Genomic DNA, 19,796 nt, shown 5'->3' on the forward strand with positions numbered 1-19,796 from the left:
AAAGTATAAAACAATAATGGAAAATGTTTTATTATGATTCTAATATCTCAGACAAATAAACTGATAATTGGAATAATTAAATCTCTTCTAAAAATTAGGTAGAAATCATTTGTAAACTTGTGGATATCAATAAAGAAATGAAGCCTTTTGTAGTTTTTTTAAGACGTGCTGCTGATTAACAACATACTTTAGAGATAAAGTGTTTAAATATCTACTATTTACTATACATTATCAATGTTCAGAGAACATACTCTCAAATTTTGCAGGGCTAAATATTTCAGCTTTACAGTGTACAGTGATTTAAGAAGACTCCAGTCTTTTGAAATAAGAGGTGTCCCAGAAGGTTAAAAAGATATGTACTTAAGGGCTTAAGTTTGATGTTTCTATTGATCAGATAATTAATTTCCAATTAAAGTTCACAAAAACGAATTGCCCTTATTTTAGCATTTATCAAAAACAGGTCATCTGACTGAAGCAGTGCTTCTTCTTAAGAAGTATTGGTCCTTTTAAATACAGAGGCTCATCTCCTTAGAGCTATCGAGTCAGAATTTTCATAGAAAAATATGGCCCTTGTTTACATGTACTCTACCTTGATTTTTATTAACCCCGATTTAATGAGCTTCTGTTTTTCATAGTGAAATTGTGATCACAATGGTGTGTGCTGTTAATTCAGCCTGAAACTGTCATTTGGATATTAAAATGGAGCTCATAGAATACTGTTTTAGGGGGGGAAAATCCATATCAGAGAATATTTTTATGCTATGAATTTTAGCTAGTTACTTACTGATGGTGATTTACTTTAATTGTCCATCCTTATCAATTCCTTGAATTTTTTGGGTGTAGCATTTGTGAGAATGTGGAGTATAGAACCTAGTACTTTATGTTACTTGAGTTTCATCCATTGTCAGTTTTGTTCTCATGATCCCTTTTTTGTTTAAACATTAATTGCTGAATGGAAACGGTGACCTTTTGTATATCTTATCGAAAGCATGAAATTGTTTGTTGTTTTGGCCAGCTCTGCTACTTTAACTACATGTGTGACATCATGCAAATTACTTAATCTCTGATGTTTTGTTTTCTTGTCTACAAAATCAGGATAATAACTGTGCCTGCCTCACAGGATTGTTGTGAGGGTTAGATGATATGCTGTGTGTAAATGGTCTTAACATAGTGTCTGGCGTAGTAGAATATAGTAATCATATTTATGAAGCAATATTAATTCTCCTGTCTTGAAATTCAAAAAAGATTTCTATTCACTTGTCCTTACCACTTTGTAAGAGGCACACTGAACTTTGTGCCTCTTTACCCCCTTAGCCATTGCATAAACTTTTCCCTCTGCCTAAAATACTTTTTCTTTTTCCTTTTTTGCTTAGTAAGTCTTATTCATTCTGCAAGTCTTTTTTTTTTTTTTTAATTTATTTGTTTTTATTTTTGGCTGTGCCAGGTCTTAGTCATGGCACGTGGGGTCTTTGTTGCAGCATGCAGGATCTTCAGTTGCAGCATGCGGACTTCTTAGTTGCAGTGCAAGTCTTGAGTCAAATGATAACTGCGTTTGCTATCTGCATGTTATTTTCAGCCTTCTTTGAAAAGAATTAATTTATTTCTTCTCTGTGTGTCATATTTTCTGTTCTTACCTCTGTTGTAGCACTTACCATCTTGTATTGTAATCATTTGCTATTATGGGCGGCATCCTGTCATTTTATCATTGTGTTTTCCACAGGTCACACACGTGCTAGACAGTTAATATTCATTTCCCTGACAAAGGTTATGAGCAGAGCACCTACTGGACCCTATGCTTTTTGACTTCTTGCCCAGTATTCTTTTTATTCCGTACCTGCTGTTTTTTGAGACAACCATCCTGCCTAGGAATGAAGCAAATGTGCTTTAAACCTACTTCCCATTTGTCTCACAGAATATTAAAAAGATTTGTGTTTAATGGCCAAGATTTAATTAATAATTTTTTCTGTTTCATCAAGGACATTCTTATGTGAAACTGGCTTTTTGTTTTGTCTTGTTTTGAACTGTGAGTACAAAGTGATGACTCTCAGTAGAGCTCAGAGACACTGCCTTGACTCATCCCAAGGAACCGGCAGTTTTACCCACGACTGCTTTTGTATCATCGGTGCAAATGTCAATACGGTGGAAGAGATAAATAACGTCTTAGTATTATTATGAAAGTACGTTTGACCTTAAGCCCCCTGAACCAGTATGGGGGACTCCCAGAGATCTGTGGACCACTCTGTGAGAATAGCTCCAAGAGACATACTACTTGGAGATTTGGAAAAGAAATACAGACTTTGGGGAAATGACTCTAGATATTAGCAAAAATGACACGTTTTTGCCTCAAAATTTACTGGGTTGAGCAAACTGACAGTTGATAAAGTTTAGCCATACCTCCTTCACTGACAGCAACCTTCAGTGAGTTTGGACACTTTAACATTAAAAGAGAAACTGCTACTTTTTTTTTTTCATGGACTTCTTTTTTCTAGGAGAAGAGATCAACTTTGGGAAGTTCATCACAAAACCTTCAGAAGTAACAACTCTAAGGGTAGAAGACCTTGTGAAACAGTATTTTCAAACCGCAGAGAAGGTAATTTCTTAGTTACAGTTCTCAGTGTAGATAATGGCTATCTTACAATAACAGATTTTAATTTAAGATATGTGTAATTGATAGTTTAAACAAAATGAATCCTCAGAATGTCCCCATGAAGTAAGCAGGGTGACAACTACATTCATTTATAGTTATTACGTATCAAGAAAAATAAGTGCTTAATTAATGTCAGTCATTAATATTGTTATTATTGTGTCTATTATTGTCAGTGTTGTTGTCCTCTTTCTTTTTATCGCTACTACCTAAGTCTGAATCCAGGATTTAATTTTCTTGCATCTGGATGTAATTTCAGAGTTACTTTATTAATAAGCCACTGGATGGTGAAGCTATTCTTATTTTTGTGGGTATATGCCACTTTGAGATCCTCTGGTTGTATTAGCTTCCTATAGCTGCTGGAATAAATGTCCACAAACTTAGTGGTTTAAAACAACACAGGTTTATTACCTTACAGTTTTGTAGGTCAGAAACCAGACACTGGTCTCACTGGACAAAAACTTGGTTTTTGTTGGAGGTGTTGTCAAGGCTGTGTTCCTTTCTGGAAGCTGTAGGGAAGATTCCATTTCCTCATCTTCTCCAGCTTCTGGAGGTACCCGTGTTTCTTGGCTCCGGGCCCCCTTCTTCCATCTTCAAAGCAAGCAACGCTGGATCTGTCTGGCCGTCATTTCCCCGGATACTTCTCTGTGACTCCCTTCTTCGGCCTCCCTCTTCTATTTTAAGGATGCTTGTGATTACACTGGGCCCACCTGGATAGTCCCTGATAATCTCCCAGTTTTGTAGCAGCTGGTTAGCAACCTTAATTCCATCTGTAACCTTAATTCTCCTTTGCCATGTAACGTATTCACAGGTCCCAGAGATCAGGATGTGGACATCTTTAGGGGCCATTTTTCTGCCTACCACACTGGTTAACCTGCTCTCTTAGTCATCAGCTGCTATTTCTGGACTCTGTGTCCCAGCCTCTCAGGCCTCTGCATTTTCACAAGTCCTGTACTCTACTCCTGTTTCTTGTTTTTACTTTGCTTTTTCTGGCCCTTAATATTTATCAGTAGGCTTAATTACCATCCATTGATTTATTTTGCTTTGCTGTGTTTTCCTTCCAATAACTAGATGACTTTTTTGTCTTTTTCTCTGGCAAAATTATTCTGTAATTTTCCTTGCTTATACAGAATTGTTTTGTAAGGAAGATGCTGCATCCAGTGATGTATATGTCTCTTACAGAACGTGCAGCTCTCACTTCTAACAGAAAGGGGAATGGGTGAAGCAGTACAAGAATTTGTGGACAAAGAAGAAAAAGATGCCATAGAGGAATTAGTGAAATATCAGTTGGAAAAAACACAGCGATTTCTTAAAGAACGTCATACTGATGCCGTAGAAGATAAAATCGATGAAGAGGTGAGTAACTGATTTGGGGTGGAAAATCTATTATTTAGATAGTCTCTCCTTAAGAGTAGCTCTAAGTTTCTTTCTGGTAAATCACTAACTTCACGATTTGTTTAGTTTCCTCGTCTATAAAATTGAGATCATAAAGTGAGGATTAAATTAGAAAATGTCTAATAAATGTCTAGAACACAGTCTCAAATATGATTGATACCCAGTGAATGTTAGTTTTGTTGCCCATAGCTAGTATCTTCTCTTAAAGATCATGAAAGTGCTTTAAAATGAACCTCATAGGGTGAAAATGTCTGCTTATCTCAATTTTTTATTAAGTTTTGATTGAGATTTTGAATTTCATCTAGGAAATGCAGTCCCTCTGAGCATAAAAGCAGAGGAAAAGCTCTTTAGATTTGACTACATAAAATTTTTAAATGTTTGCATGTCAAATTGTCGAAAAACAAAATGAGAAGGTATTGACATGGAGAAAATATTCGTATGTGGGCAGAGCAAAAGGTTAATATTCTTACTACATTAAAGGGCTCTTATGAATCTTAAGAAGAATATTAAACATTTCAATAGAATAATGAACAGAGGACCTGAATAGGTGGTTCACAAAAGAAATATAAATGGCTAATAGGCATATGAAACCGGTATTTAACCTAGGATAATCAAAGAAGCTCAAATTAAATGTATTTTTTATCTATCAAAGTGGCAACAATTTGAGAAAGATACTTAGTACTCTGCTGGTAAGAGTATCAGAGTTTGAACAGCTGCAATGAAAAGCATTTTTGCCTTCTTAAGCATGTCAAGAAGCTTAAGATTTGTCCTTTAACTCAGCCCTGGGAGATTTTCCTAAGACAATAATGAGATAGAGATTTAGAATGGGGAGTAATTTATGTCAGTGTTATCTGCAGTGGGGAAAAGTTGGAGATGTTTTGGTAAAATAAATGTTGGCACATACACAGTATGGAATACTATGCAGCTATTAAAAATTACACTTTTGAAGAACATGCAAAAGTATTTTCAGTGTTAAGTGGGAAAAGAATTCCAAAGTGGTAAAACTATGCACAATGTCATCCCAGTTATTTTTATTTTATATGTGAGTGGGTGCATGTATGCAAAGAATGGAAGAAGATATTCCAAACATTATCAGTGGTTATGCTCAGGTAGTGGGATTATAAGGGATCATTTCCTGTATTTTCCAAATTCCCTCTGAACAGAAGAACACAATGTTATTTTTAAAACTCATTCCCTTTTACTTTTATTTTTGTGCTTTTAGTCATTTAACATGATTCTTTTAAAGCCTTACGGTGTCAACTAATGTACAACCAGTAATATTAAATGCCAGATACTTTGACAGGGAAGGCAGATAATCCACACTCTAAAACTACTTGCTCTGTGGCTCTGGATGTGTTAGATTCATAAATTTTTAGCAAGGGTGGATTTGTCAGTCAAGTGCCATAAATATAACATGACCATACCCCCTAAATGTAAAATGCAAAACTGCAAAACTCCTAGGAGATAACGTAGGAGAAAACCTAGATGACCTTGTATATGGTGATGACTTTTTAGATTCAACATCAAAAGCACGATTCATGAAACAAGTAATTGATAAACTAGACTACATTGAAATTAAAAACTTTTGCTCTGCAAAAGATAACGTGAAGAGAATGAGAAGACACGCCACAGACTGGGAGAAGATAGTTGCAAAAGACAAATCTGATGAGGGATTATTATCTAAAATATACAAAAACTCTTAAAATTCAACAGTAAGAAAATTTAATAATCCAGTTAAAAAATGGGCAAAAGACCTTACCAGACCAAGGAAGGTAGTCAGTTGGCAACTAAGCATATGAAAAGATGTTCGACATCTTATGTCATTAGGGAAATGCAAATTAAAGCAAGGAGATATGCCACTACACACCTGTCAGAGCGGCCAAATTCCAGAACACCGACAACACCACATGCTGGTGAGGATGTGCTGCGGCAGGAACTCTTAGATTGCGAGTGGGAATGCAAAATGGTGCAGTCACTTTGAAAGGCAGTTTGTCAGTGTCTTATAAAAGTAAACATACTCTTCCCATACTCTCCAGCAGTCGTGCTCCTAGGTATCTACCCAAAGGAGTTGAAAACTTATGTCTAAACAAACACCTGCACATGGTATTTATAGCAGCTTTATTCATAATTGCCAAAACTTGGAAGCAACAAAGATGTACTTCAGTAGGTAAATGAATAAACTGTGGAACATCTAGACAAGGGAATATTATTCTGTGCTAAAAAGAAATGACCTATCAAGCCATTAAAAGACATGGAGGAACCTTAAGTGACTATTACCAACTGAAAGAAGCCAATCTGAAAAAGTAACTTAATGTATGATTCCTGCTATGTAACATTCTAGAAAAAGTAAAACTATGGACATAGTACAGAAATCACTGGTTGTCAGTGGTTGGGCAGAGATGGGATAAGGGGATGAAAAGGTGGATTCACAGAGGATTTTTAGAACAGTAAAACTACTCTGTATCAAACTGTAATGGTGGGTTATACATGTATACATGTCATTATACATTTGTCCAAACTCATAGAATGTACACCACCAAGAGTGAACCTTAAGGAGTTTAGGTGATATGGAGTATGGAGTGTCAGTATCGGTTCATCAGTTATAACAACTGTACAGTTCTGGTGGGGGATGTTGATATTAATAGGGGAGGCTGTGCATGTATGGGACAGGGCTATATGGGAAATCTCTGTGCCTTCCTTTTAATTTTGCTGTGAACCCAAGCTGCTCTAAAAAAGTAAATAAATAAAACAAACAAACCCTCCTTCCCACCCTCCACTCCCCAAAATGATCATCCACACCTGGAGTGACATCATGACTTTTGAGAGAGAGAGAGAGTGTGTGTGGGTGTGTGGGGGTGTGTGTCTGTAGCATGGTGGCTAAGAGTATGGACTATAGACCAGATGACCTTACTCGCTATGGAACCGTCAGTGAAGTATTTAACCTCTCTGTGCCTCAGTTTCCTCATCTATGAAATGGGGATAATAGAACCTCATTCAAGGTTGTTGTGAGGATTAAAAGAATACATGTAAGCCCTCAGTACGCTGACACATAATGCCTGCTCGGTATTTTTACTCTGATGCTCATTTCTCTTCTGTGAATGACTCAGTGCTTTTGATATATCACATGCCACCTCGAGCACTGTTACATGCTGTGCCGTCTTTTAAAAAAAATATTATTCCTGTATTCTTCCCCTTCTACTGAATCTTAACAAACATGCTGCTATTTCTTTCAACAAAACTCTGGAGCCTAGATCCTATTTCCCTTTCGCTGTTATTCTGTTTCTTTTTTCCTCTTTTATAGCAGAATTGCTTCACAGAGTTTTCTGTATTTGCTGCCCAGATTCTTCGCCTTCATTTTTCTCTTAAATCCATCTATTCAGGGGTTTCGACCCCCTCTTTCCAGTGAATTTACTCTTGTCAAAGCACCAGTGACCTCCAGTGCTAAATCCATTGTCCGTTCTCCATCTTAAATCTCACTTGACCTCTTCTTAAAACCTTTTTTCCACTGGCTTTTAGGGCTCCACACTCTTCTGGTTTTCTTCCCAGCTCATTGTCTGTGTATTCTCAGTCTCTGTTGATTCCTCTCACCTCTCCAGCCTCTTAAGTTGGAGTCTCCAGAACTCAGTCCTTGGACCTCTTCTTCATCTACATATTCCTTTTGTATTCTCACCCAGCTTCCTGGCTTTAAATACTGTCATCCGGTGATGACTTTTCAAAAGTCTAGCCCAAACCTCTCCTCTCAACTCAAGACTTATGTAGCCAACACCCTGCTAGACCTTCCACTCAGATGTTTAATAGACCTCTCCAACTTCCAACATTCCCAGTCTGAATTGATGAACCTTAGCCCCTGCTCTACCTGTAGGGTTCTAGTGGAAGCATTATTCTTTCATTTGCTCAAGCGGTAAACCTTGAAGTTATCCTTGACTCCTCTTTTTCTGTCACCTATATCCTGTCTGGAAATCCTTTAACTCTACCTTCAGAATATATACAGAATGTGACTATTTCTCACCACCTTCATCTCTATCAGTGGTCCAAGGCCTGGCCATTTCTCACCTAGATTACTCCTGTTGCCTCCAAACTGGTCTCCCTGTTTCTGCCTGTGCTTTTCCTCCACACTCTGTTCTGTCCTCAGCTCAGCTGAGCTGTTGGTGATCCTAACATAGTTTAGGTGAAGTCACTCCTGCCTAAAAACAAAAGTCCTTACAGTTGCTCCCAAGGCCTTACTCAATGTGGTTTCTGTTACTTCTTCATCCTCATGTCTGCTCCAGCCCAGCGACCTCCTTGCTGTTTCTTAAACATACCATGCTTCTGCCCCGGTGCCTTTGCATATATTCTTTCCTTTGACTGGAATGATTTTCCCCAGTTATTTTCAAGGTTCATTCCCTATCTTTTAAAATCTTTGCTACCTTCTTGCTTTGCTACTTTCTCCGTGAGGCCTTTGATGATCATCCTGTAGCCTCTCCTCGGCACTGTCTGTCCCTCTTCCTGCATTACTTTTCTCTGAGCACTTAACACCTTTTGCAAAGATTTCACAGGTTCACATATTTGAAAGGACTCATAAGACTCCACTGAACATACTCACTTAAAGTTTTTATTTAAAGGCAACTGATAACGGTACAGCAAGAGAAGGAGTATAGGCAGGCATTAGGGATCTGAGAGATACCAGGCGTCTGTTTCTCATGTCCTTATATGCACACAGCAAACCCGGGACAGAGCACCAAGATCTGTGCAGAAGTTTCCAGGGAGTCTTTTATGCCTCTCTGGTCGCATAATCAAACCACGCTGTCTAACTGCTCATGCGGGTTGAAATCCATCAGTAAATAATTTGGCCCTGGGAATGCCAGAGGCTCCTCAGAGGTAAGGATGGAGCTTTCTCAGTCTAGCTGTAAATTAACTTGATCCTGTACACTTTGTAAAATACAACATAATTTTTTATTTTGTTTCTTATTTTGTAACACACACACACACACACACACACACACACGCACACTGATTGTAAGCTCCATGGAGGGCAGAATTCTTGACCATTTTGTTCATTATTGTATTCTCAGTTCCTACAATAGCACCTGGCACATAGCTTGGCTCAGTAAATATGTGCCGAGTAAATTATTAAATAAATGGAGTTTCTTTCTAGCTACATAACTATATTATAAGAGCTGTATAGCTATATAACTATATTATAAGGAACTAGTGAAAAAGGAAGCTTTGTATCCTTCATGGCACCAGGACCAGGGTTGGCAGACAGCAAACATTTGGTGGTTGACTGTTAGCAAAATGGATCTTCAGGGGCCCACCCACTTCAGATACCATTTCAGAGAGCCTCCTGGATGACTTGCAGCCAGGTGCCCAAGAATGATTTGAGCAGTGTAATAATTCAAGCCTATTAAAAGAGAGGTTTTTGTTTTTAGCTCTTTTACTGAACTATAACACCCATAGGACATTAGAATTTTTTCCTTTGCAGTCCGACAGGCTGTTTCTCAATGACTTGGAGCATTTGGTCAGCAGGTAATATCATTTTGCTTAGGGCCAGTTTTTCTTAGAGTACATTTCTGAATTTTTAATGTAAGTCACTGGGGGAATATGACTTCTTTAATCTTGTGTGAAACAAAACTATACTTGAATTTCTGAATTTTATGTTGTAATGGAAAACATAAGTTAATCAGTTTTATATTTACATAACAGACATGTTTGTAACATTTTTGTGATTTATTCTGTTACAATCCAGGTACGTCGTTTCAGAGAAAGCAGACAGAAGAATGAAGAAGATGATGAAGTCCGAGAGGTAATTTTTCTGAAAATTCCTTTATTATATGTCAGCTTGTTAAATCAGAATAACTAGTAGGTTTATTTAGAGTAGTCAGTCCACAGGATCTCTTTTGGGTGGATAGGACTGAGCAGGGGTTGGCTGAGGACCGCTGCCTTTGACTTATTCCAATTCGGCCTACGAGTATTCGGCTTGCTGATATTCTCTTTTTTTTTTCCTTTTGCTCTTGTCGAAAACTTACTTAATTGCTCATATGTGTGTGTGGTGGGTGCAGGCATGGAGGGGAGGCGCAGGAATAGTAGCCCGAAGAGCTCTTTTTAATGAAAATAATTCCCAGCTGCTATTATAAAATAATGTAAACTTTAAACATAGAATTGCCACATGATCTTGTGATTCCACTTCTGAGTATTTACCCAAAAAAATTGAAAGCAGGGACTCGAACATGTATTTGTACACCAATGTTCATAACATTATTTACAATAGCTCACAGGTAGTAACGATCCAAAGTCTATCAAAAGATGAATGGGTAAACAAGATGTGATACATACATCCATTGGAATATTCTTTAGCCTTAAAAGGAATGAAATTGAAGTATAGAATGGAACATACTATATCATGGATAAACCTTCAAAACATTATACTAAGTGAAGTAAGTCAGACATAAAAGAACAAATACTATGTGATTCCACTTACATGAGATACCTAGAGTAGTCAAATTCATACAGACAGAAAGTAGAAGAGTGATTATCGGGGTTTGGGGGAGGTGGTTAGGGAATGAAGGGTTATTTAGTGGGTATGGAGTTTCAGTTTGGGATTATGAAAAAGTTGTGGCAATGGATGATGGCAGTGGTTGTACAACAATGTGAATGTACTTAATGCCACTGAAATACACACTTAAAAATGGTTAAAATGGTAAATTTTTATGTTACGTATATATTACTACAAAAAAGTGCAATAATACTAGGGTAGTGTATTTTTAAATCTCGCAAAAAGTATATGGAAACATTGTCTTGCCATTGGCCCTATGCCTCCACTCATGAGCTAAATTCATAGAAGTAATGTAGTTCAAAGATATCAGTAAAGTCCGCAGTCTGTTGTACAGAAAGATGAAGTATTATCTGAGTATAATGTTTGAGATGCTAAAGTGAAGATGTAGTATTTAGACAAAGGCGAAGTATGAAATTTGGCAATGATGATAATTCATTCAAAGAAGTAATAATCATAAAAAGGCATGTGTGTTTTAAATTTTGCTAGATTCTGCCAAATCACTCCAAATATGTTACACCAGTTCCTCTCCCGACCGATAGTATTAGGGAGTGCTTATTTCCCTGCATCCTTCCGGCCATGACATATTACTACATCTTTTGATCTTTACAAATCTAAGTGGTGAGAAATTATTTCTTACTGTTGCTTTTAACTCATACTACTTGTATTACTAGTGAGTCTGAGTAATTTTTATGTTTATAAGTTATATGAAACACCTGATCATGTTCTTTGCATAGAATATTTTTTTCTTTTGCCTAGGGCATTGGTCTTTCTCTAATTGGTTTATAAGAGCACTCGTTTTGTTATATAAAAGAAGTATCCACTTGTTCCTGAGAGTTTTTTGTTTGTTTGTTTAAATCCAGAATGGATAATGAATTAAGAGCTTTGTTGGCATCTGTGAAGATAAGCATGCAGGGTTCTTCCTCCTGTGTTCTGTTAATATGGTGAATTATATTATTTTCTATCCTATTTTTGACCCAACCTTAGTATCACTTTGTGAAGCCCCTGATAATAGGTGTACTGGTTTTTCCATGCGCCCCGGGATTCCTTTTGTTTGCTTTGATATTCATGAGTAAGATACTGTAATTTTCCTTTTGTACATGCAGTCCTTTGTCAGTTTTCAGTACCATGTTATGCTGGCTTTATAAAAACCAGCTGAAAGCTTTCTTTCTTTATGCTCTGTTCCTATTGAAATAGCCATGGAATCATCTATTCTTTGAAGATTTGGCAGAATTTACCTGTGAAACTTTCTGGTTGCGATCCTTTTCGGGAGCGTAGTTCTTTTAAGAATTTTCTCAAAATGTTGTTAATTAGTCTGTTGAGACTGTCTGTCTTTTTTTGATTCAGTTTAGGTCATTTATTTTCCAAATTACTTAGAATTGAGCAAAGTGTTTTACCACAATTCTTTTAATTTTCCTTACATCTTTTTTTCCCTCCATTCTCCTTTCTTTGCTTTAATTTAACAATTCATTTTAAAATTGTTCCATGTGTTCTGATATGCAGTATTTTTATTATCATTTTCTAGGTATTCTACAATTTTTGTTTTGTTTTGCAGTTTGGAGTCCAGGCTTTTGTCTTATTAATTTCTAATTTTATTGCATTGTGATTAGAAAGTATGATAATATTCTTTTTACTATTTAGGATTGATGTTTTTCTTAGCATCCCATTATATATCGGTTAAAACATTTCATGGGGTCTTGAAAAGAAGTATATTGTTTATTTTCAGAGTACAGAGTTCAACATGTATCAGCTAGATCTACCTTATTATGTAATTTAGGTTTCCGTTTTTCTTTTAAATACATATATTTTTTATTTTATTTTATAAATTTATTTTTGGCTGCATTGGGTCTTCGTTGCTGTGCGCGGGCTTTCTCTAGTTGCAGCGAGCGGGGGCTACTCTTCCTTGTGGTGCGCGGGCTTTTCATTGTGGTGGCTTCTCTTGTTGTGGAGCACAGGCTCTAGGCGCACGGGCTTCAGTGCTTGTGGCACGTGGGCTCAGTAGTTGTGGCTCATGGGCTCTAGAGTGCAGGCTCAGTAGTTGTGGTGCACGGGCTTAGTTGCTCCGCGGCATGTGGGATCTTCCCGGACCAGGGCTTAAACCCGTGTCCCCTGCATTGGCAGGCAGATTCTTAACCACTGTGCCACCAGGGAAGTCCCTGTATATATATTTTTTAATGTAGAGCTGGTTCTTGTTATTCATGGTAGTTGTGTTCTGTAAAGTCACTGTAAACACTGAGTGAACACTGAACTGTTGCTCCGAGGGGAAATATAGGAATAGGTTCCTGCCAGCCACTGGTTACAACATTTTTGTTAACTGATTAATACATAACCCTTTCCATGTGTGTTTCTGTTTTAAGACCTTACTCAATATATATCATTGATTCATTAGCATTGAACTTGTGGCCCATTCAGTGCATGCCTTAATGAAGCATATATGACACATGTGTTTCCTCCATAAGGCACATCACAGCTTCTTGCACTTAAGAACCCTAGACAGCGCTTCAGCACTACACTGGGGGGCGTTTTAAAAGTAAAATCCCCAGCTGAAAGCACAAAATTGTGAACACGGCACTAAACGTACTGTGAAAAGGATACTCGTTTAAAGAAGGCTCAGTGTCGCCTCGTTCGACCTCATCTGGGAAGGTGTGTGTCAGGCGATTCAGAATTTGCACCTCTCTGCACGTGTCCATGAATGATCACAAACGCATCAGGAGTTAGAAATAAATTTTGGCAAGTAGGTGAATTTGCATATACGGAGTCTGAAAATTATGAGGACTGACTGTACTTCATCTGGGACAAGAAAGATGAATTGAAATCTTTTTCAACTATTTTTTCTTTGTATCTTTTTGGTTGTATTCCCTAAAGTTTTGTTCTTTTGGAGTTGTAATGCCATGTTGAGCCGTTCCCGTAGTGACTTAGCTGTTGTTTCACTTCAGCAAGTTCATCAGCGTGAAGCTGGGTTACCTCCGCCTCTCCCCACCCGCTGCACTCCTGCTTCTGCCCTGCCTGCTGTGTGCTTATCTCCTCATCTAGCCCTGTCTCTCCATATTTCATGGCACCACACAGAGCTTAGAAAAGCTCTAGATGCCTATTCTTAGACCCAGAACTAGTCATTCCAAGCAAGAGAGACTGTTGTCATGGCCTCTTGGCACGGGTAGATCAATTTTGGAGCTCTCTACACTGTCTGAAACTCTTCTCAACTTTCTCCCTTAGCCAGGCCAAATATTCACTATACCCATTAACTCTTTCTCCTAGGTTTTGTGTTTTGTGGGTGGAGCAATTTTCTAATTTTATTCAAAAAGGTATTTAAAAAATTTTTGTTCTCCTTGTTACATTTTGATAGGTTTAAAGGAAGAGATCAGGGCAGTATTGCTCTTATTCTGTTTTTAATCAGAAAATCTATATTCATTTCAGAGTTAGGATATTTCATTAAGTCTCAAACTTGTCTTTTCTAGACAGTTTCTTATCAAATTAAAATTTATTAAGTTAAAATCTTGGCCCTCACATTTTTATTATTTTCCAGGCGTTCAATTGTTTTGTTCTACCTAATTCTTTTTACTATATATTTGTAAGAGATTATTGCTTGTGTTTTTCTGATTACAAAAGTAATATTTTAGAAAACGTACATTGTAGCAAATTTGAAATATTCAATAATAATGAAGAAAACAAAAAGCACCCTAAAATTTCATCACCCAGAGATAGCAGCTATTTTTGGTGAGTTTTTTTCTTTTTTCTTTTCTTTTTTTTTAGTTTCATGAAAAAAGGAATCACTATCTTTTATTTAAATCCATACACCTAAAACAAATATCATATAATATCGCTTATATGTGGAATCTAGAAAAATGGTACAGGTGAACTTATTTGCAAAGCAGAAATAGAGACATAGATGTAGAGAACAAACATATGGATACCAAGGGGGGGAAGGGAGAGTGAGATGAATTGGGAGATTAGGATTGACATATATACACCACTATATATAAAATAGATAACTAATGAAAACCTACTGTATAACACAGGGAGCTCTACTCAATGCTCTTTGGTGACCTAAATGGGAAGGAAATCTAAAACAGAGGGGATATATGTATATGTATAACTGATTCACTTTGCTGTACAGCAGAAACTAACACAACATTGTAAAGCAACTATACTCCAACAAAAATTAATTTAAAAATATAAATCCATACACCTATTCTCAGTCTTCATCTGGGTTGAACTCTCAGCATCTTTTAAAATAAAACTATTTTTCAAAAAAAAATTAAGAAAACAAGTCCATTTATAAGAACATCAAAAAGAGTAAAATACCTAGGAATAAACCCAATAAATGAAACATAAGACTTGCACAATAAAAATCATAAAATGTTGCTGAAAGTAATTTTTAAAGTCCTAAAAAAAAAGTACTAAATAAATGAAATGATATCCCATGTTCATGAATTGGAAGACTTAGTACTGTTTAGATGACAGTAATCCCCAAACCCCATCTGCCTTTTTTTTTTTTTGGCAGAAATTGACAAACTGATCCTAAAGCAATGGTAATTAAAACAGTGTGGTACTGGGATAAGGCTAGACAAGTAGATCCATGAAACAGAATCAAGAATCCAGAAATAAACTCTGACATTTATGGTTAATTGGTTTTCCAGAAGGGTGCCAAGATAATTCAATGGGGGAAAGAACAGTCTTTTCAACAAATGGTGTAGGGACAACTGGATATCCATATGCAAAAGAGGCTGGATCCTTATATCACACAGTATAAAAAAATTAGCTCAAAATGGATCAAAGAAAGGAAAAAAAAGGATCAAAGACCTAAATATACGCATTAAAACCATAAAACTCTTAGAAGAAAATATAAGAGTGGATCTTTGTGACTCTGGATTAGGCAATGGCTTCTTAGATATGACACCAAAAGCTCAAGCAACAAAAGAAAAAATAAACTGGAATTCATCAAAACTTAAAAACTTTTGTGCATCAAAGGACACCATCAAAAAGGGAACAGACAACCCAAGAAACGGAGAAAATATCTGCAAATCATATATCTGATAAGGGTTCGATATTCAGAACAAATAGAGAACACTTATAACCCAACAATAAAAAGACAAATAGCCCACTTCAAAAATGGGCAAACTATTTGAATAGACATTTCTCCTAAAAGATACACAAATGAAAAGATGCTCAACATGATTAGCCACGAAGGAAATGCAAACCAAACCCACACTAATACACCACTTCGTATCCATTTGATCTTTTGTTGGGTCTTCATTGCCGCATGTGGATTTTCTCTAGTTGCATCAAGCAGGGACTACTCTTCACTGTTGTGCGCAGGCTTCTCATTGTGGTGGCTTCTCTTGTTATGGAGAACAGGCTCTAGGTGCGTGGGCTCCAATAGTTGTGGTGAGTGGGCTTCAGTAGTTGTGGCTCATGGGCTTAGTTGCTCCGCAGCATGTGGGATCTTCCAGGGCTTGAACCCGTGTCCCCTGCATTGGCAGGCAGAATCTTAACCACTGCGCCACCAGGGAAGTCCACATCCATGTGATCTTGATGCTTGGAACATTCTTTTTGGGTGGCATGGGGTTCATGACACAAGATTATTTTTCTTTCTCTGTAGATTCAGTTACTTTAATTGGTTCTTCACTAGAGAAACAAGAATCTCATAATTGGTTCTCATTACTTGCTTGTAAAGCTCCTTCTGCCGTGCCTCTAGATTCCGCCATTCTTCCTCGGAGAAATAAACGGCCACATCCTTGTAAGTCAGAGGTAACGGAGCTGGCTCGGCCATGGGCCCTTGCGGTCCCACCAGGCCCCGGACGGGGTTACGGCCAAGCCACGTGTCCCGGCTGCCCACGGCAGCCTCCAGCTCCCCACTGACCTCCAGTTTTTTTTTCTTATTATTTATCAAGAGCCCATTGTACAAAGTAGCTCAAATGATGACAGTCTCTTACAAATGGCGGTGTTGCGTTAGGGGCGGTTGCCAACATTCCTCCCAGTTCTGAAACTTTTGATTCTGTGAAATTTTATGGTTCCCGATACACATTTTCAAAAGGTCTCATTTTACAGGTATCGGTAGTATTGTAAATTGATCTAACAAATCGTAGGCACTGAATTTGATTGATGGGGGAGGGAGCTTCTCCTGTTTTACATGTTTTAGCATGATTAGTGAAAAATAATAGTTTAGACAGTTTGGCAATTTGAAATGTCCATCTGAGTGACTGGATTAATGACTTTTAAGCTGCTGCATTGTCTACTGATGTGTATTTTCCTCTTGTCATCCCTCTTAGGCCATGAGTAGGGCCAGAGCCCTCAGATCTCAGTCAGAGGAAGCTGCTTCCGCCTTTAGTGCTGATGACCTTATGAGTATAGATTGGGCAGAACAGATGGCTGATGACTCTGATGACAGCATCACAGCAGCAGCCAACAAAGGAAGAGGCCAAGGAAGAGGCCGGAGAGGAGGAAGAGGGCAGAATCCAGTGTCAAGAGGAGGATCTCAGAGAGGAAGAGGTTAGCACTGAGTCTTTCTTACACAGTCACACTTGGCAGTTGTGTGGGAAATTCAGAATTGTGTTCATATTGGCAGAATTGAGTTACACAGTCCTTTAAAAATTTATTTTTACAATGCATTAAAATGGTCTTTAATGTAGTTCCAACATGTACATTTCACGTAAATAAATTCTGAATGGCCACATGCACATATAGTTTGAATAGTTCTTAACACGTTCTTTTTTTAAAGAATTCCATAGTGCCTCTCACACATTGGAAACATTTAATAGACATGTTTACTCTCCCATGTACAAAGTAATAGTGAGGCAAACACTTAAGGAAAATGTCTAGCTAATGCCCACTAACAGCAGGAAGAAAACTCCAGATTATAAAAATTATTATTTTTGAAAACTGCCCCTACACAATTTGATTTTTTAAAGCAATCATTAAATTAATTGCCATCATTGTGTCTAATGTGATACTATTGTCATTGAATAGGCCAAATAATAGAAGATAGTCATCCAGTGACTTCCTGATGCATTATAGAAATCCATCCCTAGGAAGAGTTTTAAATTATTTTTCTATTAACTATTTATCTGTCGGAATTTTAAGCTGTTAAAGTAGGTAGTACTTTAGTTAAAAATCTCCCAGGAGAGAAATCCCCATCTTCTAGTGATAAATGTTTTCATTATCCTTACATTTATAAATTTTTTCCTTACATTGTAATTGGAACAATATGAACCAAGTGCGGCCTAAGAATAGTCTCTGAAAATTGATTGATCAGACGCTAGATGTTTCTTCTTATATATATCTTTGACATTTTACACATAGACTATGTTTTGACATAACTTTATTTAGTGGTGTTTTTTTAAAAAAACCAAAAAAACCTTAGCCACTGATGGACTGGTATACTGACCGCTCATTATTCTAACAGCAGGCGCTGCTCTGGAGACTTCTACTCGAGGCAGAAGTTCAAAGGCCACTATGTCAACATCTAGAAATATGTCTATTATAGATGGTGAGTATAGACTGCAAAAGATCACCTAGCAGGTACTTATAAATTCCAACACAGGAAGACTCAGGAAAGCCCATGAGTAAACCTTACTGGTTTGTGTTGAATCACAGGATAAATTATGCTGATTTAAAAGACCTTTGCCATTCATGGAGGCTATTGAAGAGGGTGGGCTCTAAAAATTAATTTTTATATCCCACTTTAGACAAATTTGGTTATTTCCCTTTTATAGTGGGATCACTAGGACGTGGAAAAGGCAGTTGGTCAGCGTATCAACAATGATTAAGAGAGAAGGAACTGCTCCTTAATGTACTGTAAACTTTCTTTCCTCATGCTGCTTTTGTCCATCTCTACTGTTAGTATAGAGTCATGTGAGCTGCATTTAAGGGAAGTTATAGTTAGGATTCTTTGAATTGATTTTGTGTATGTTGCTGTGGTCTAAAAATTAGCCTCAAACTAAGGGAACCTATTTTTATAAACTATTTTAGTAATAATTTAATATAGAAATTTAATAAACTATTTTTAATATTACAGTTTATGAGATCAGAGGAAGTTGTAAGTCAGATCTGTGTTGTAAGTTGTAAGTCAGATTTAAAATATATGTTAAAATAGGTGGTGATATATTTTTCTCCCTACCATTCAGAGTATATCCATATGTATTTTATTTATATTATCTTATTATTTGAGATTAAATTTTGACAGATTGGAGAGTTGGATTAAATCTCACAAGATGAAATTTATCAAGGGTAAATATAAACTGTATTTATGTCCAAAAGAACAGCTGCACAGAGAAGTATATGATATTAGTAGGGAACCAAGTAAGAAAGACTTAGGTCACTAAGGTTGTGCAGGTTGATCTAACTGTCCAAATCTAATGGTGCCTTAAGCACTATTAATAGAAGTAATGCTTCTTGGCAGCAAGGAAGTTCTCCCTCGTACTGATTGGATGTATCATGCCAAGAATACTGTGCTCATCTTTTGAAACCGTATTCCAAGAAAGATGTCAACTTTATATGATCATTCAGAAGAGAAACCATATAATATAAAAAATTTGATAGAAGGAACTTGTGATATCTAACCTGGGAAAAATTCAAGTCTTTACAGAAATTAAGTTCTGTTATATCAAAGATCGGATAGATTTGATTTGTATAGTTCTAAAGACAGTGGTTTTAAATCCATTTTAAGTTATGGATTCTGAAAGCTATGTCTCCTATCTTTAAATAAGTACCCATATGCAATTGCGTGCCATTTCAAAGGGCTCAGGGACCCCCATGAAGCCTATCCATGGGCTCCAGGTTAAGAACTTCCAACCCAATGAGGATAGATGGAAAAGCTAATCACACACAGATTTAAGTTTATTATGTGATAAAGTGGACCTGGAAGGCTTAAGAACAATTTCACCTACTCCCTCTTTTATAGATGAGGGAATTGAGCTAAGTAATTTGCCCTAGATTGATAAAACCACTAATAGTACTAATAATAGCTAATACTTATGTGACGATTACTGCAGGCCTCTCAACAGCTCAGTGGGATAGGCACTTATTATTTCTCTGTTTTACAGAAAAGGGATCTGAGGCTTTGAAAAAAGACAGGCAACTTACCCAAGGTCTCACAACTAGTAAATTCTAGAACTTGAGTTGATCCCACATTCTCTGACCTTCAGAATGAGTAGGTAACCACTCTACTGTTAGTTTCCAGAGCAAGAGAAGATTAGAGGTTGAGCTACTGGCTCTCAGTAGAGAAGTCTT

General features: G+C 37.1%; 1 protein-coding gene across 1 annotated transcript in view; it reads left to right on the top strand.

The window, feature by feature from the left end:
* Nucleotides 1-19,796, top strand: part of MRE11 (MRE11 homolog, double strand break repair nuclease) — a 72,716-nt gene that overhangs the window by 37,382 nt on the left and 15,538 nt on the right. The window contains exons 12-16 of the mRNA XM_032640991.1: nucleotides 2,490-2,590; nucleotides 3,827-4,000; nucleotides 9,765-9,821; nucleotides 16,838-17,057; nucleotides 17,971-18,054. Of these exons, the coding sequence (XP_032496882.1) occupies nucleotides 2,490-2,590; nucleotides 3,827-4,000; nucleotides 9,765-9,821; nucleotides 16,838-17,057; nucleotides 17,971-18,054 (636 nt within the window). The remainder of the gene's footprint in view (nucleotides 1-2,489; nucleotides 2,591-3,826; nucleotides 4,001-9,764; nucleotides 9,822-16,837; nucleotides 17,058-17,970; nucleotides 18,055-19,796) is intronic.

This window comes from Phocoena sinus, chromosome 8, assembly GCF_008692025.1.
Source record: "Phocoena sinus isolate mPhoSin1 chromosome 8, mPhoSin1.pri, whole genome shotgun sequence".
NCBI classification, from domain to species: domain Eukaryota; kingdom Metazoa; phylum Chordata; class Mammalia; order Artiodactyla; family Phocoenidae; genus Phocoena; species Phocoena sinus.